General features: G+C 41.1%; 1 protein-coding gene across 1 annotated transcript; it reads right to left on the minus strand.

Annotated features, from left to right (window-relative positions):
• Positions 1–196: 196 nt before the first annotated feature.
• SARC_18261 (hypothetical protein) lies at positions 197–442 on the minus strand (the record flags this gene model as incomplete). Its single annotated transcript, XM_014287658.1, has 1 exon — positions 197–442. A coding segment is annotated over one exon (246 nt), but the record flags the coding sequence as incomplete, so codon positions are not given.
• Positions 443–540: the final 98 nt, after the last annotated feature.

Genomic DNA, 540 nt, shown 5'->3' on the forward strand with positions numbered 1-540 from the left:
TATATATATATATATATATATAAACAATCATACACAGATATATCGAATAAATATATCTGTGTTCCATGTCCTTCTTCTTTGTATGATAGCACGCAAATAACAGCCGGAAGGTAGTACATATTAGTCTCAACTATTCGTCGTCATCCATCGGTTACATACAAGAACACATGCACACAGTCATACACAAACACAGCTACTAAAAGCTCGCACATACCCCTTGCTTGATCTGCTCTTTGGCCTGCAACAGCATACACATGACCGCCCAAAAGTAGTACACATCCGTCTTGAACTGTTTGTAACAGTTCATAGCCAGTTGCTGCATCTCCTTGTACTTGTTCACGCGTGTATACGAGTAGAACAGACTCTGGGCAAACTCTTCATGGTAGGGATTTTTCTTCACCGCCTTCTCGTACACAGCAACGAGCAACTCGGGCTGGCCCACCTATGGGATAGAAACAGATTGCAGTTGTGTCTATATATATATATATATATATGTGTGTGTGTGTGTGTGTGTGTGTGTGTGTGTGTGTGTGTGTGTGT

The sequence above is a fragment of the Sphaeroforma arctica genome, assembly GCF_001186125.1.
Source record: "Sphaeroforma arctica JP610 unplaced genomic scaffold supercont1.15016, whole genome shotgun sequence".
Lineage (NCBI taxonomy): Eukaryota > Ichthyosporea > Ichthyophonida > Sphaeroforma > Sphaeroforma arctica.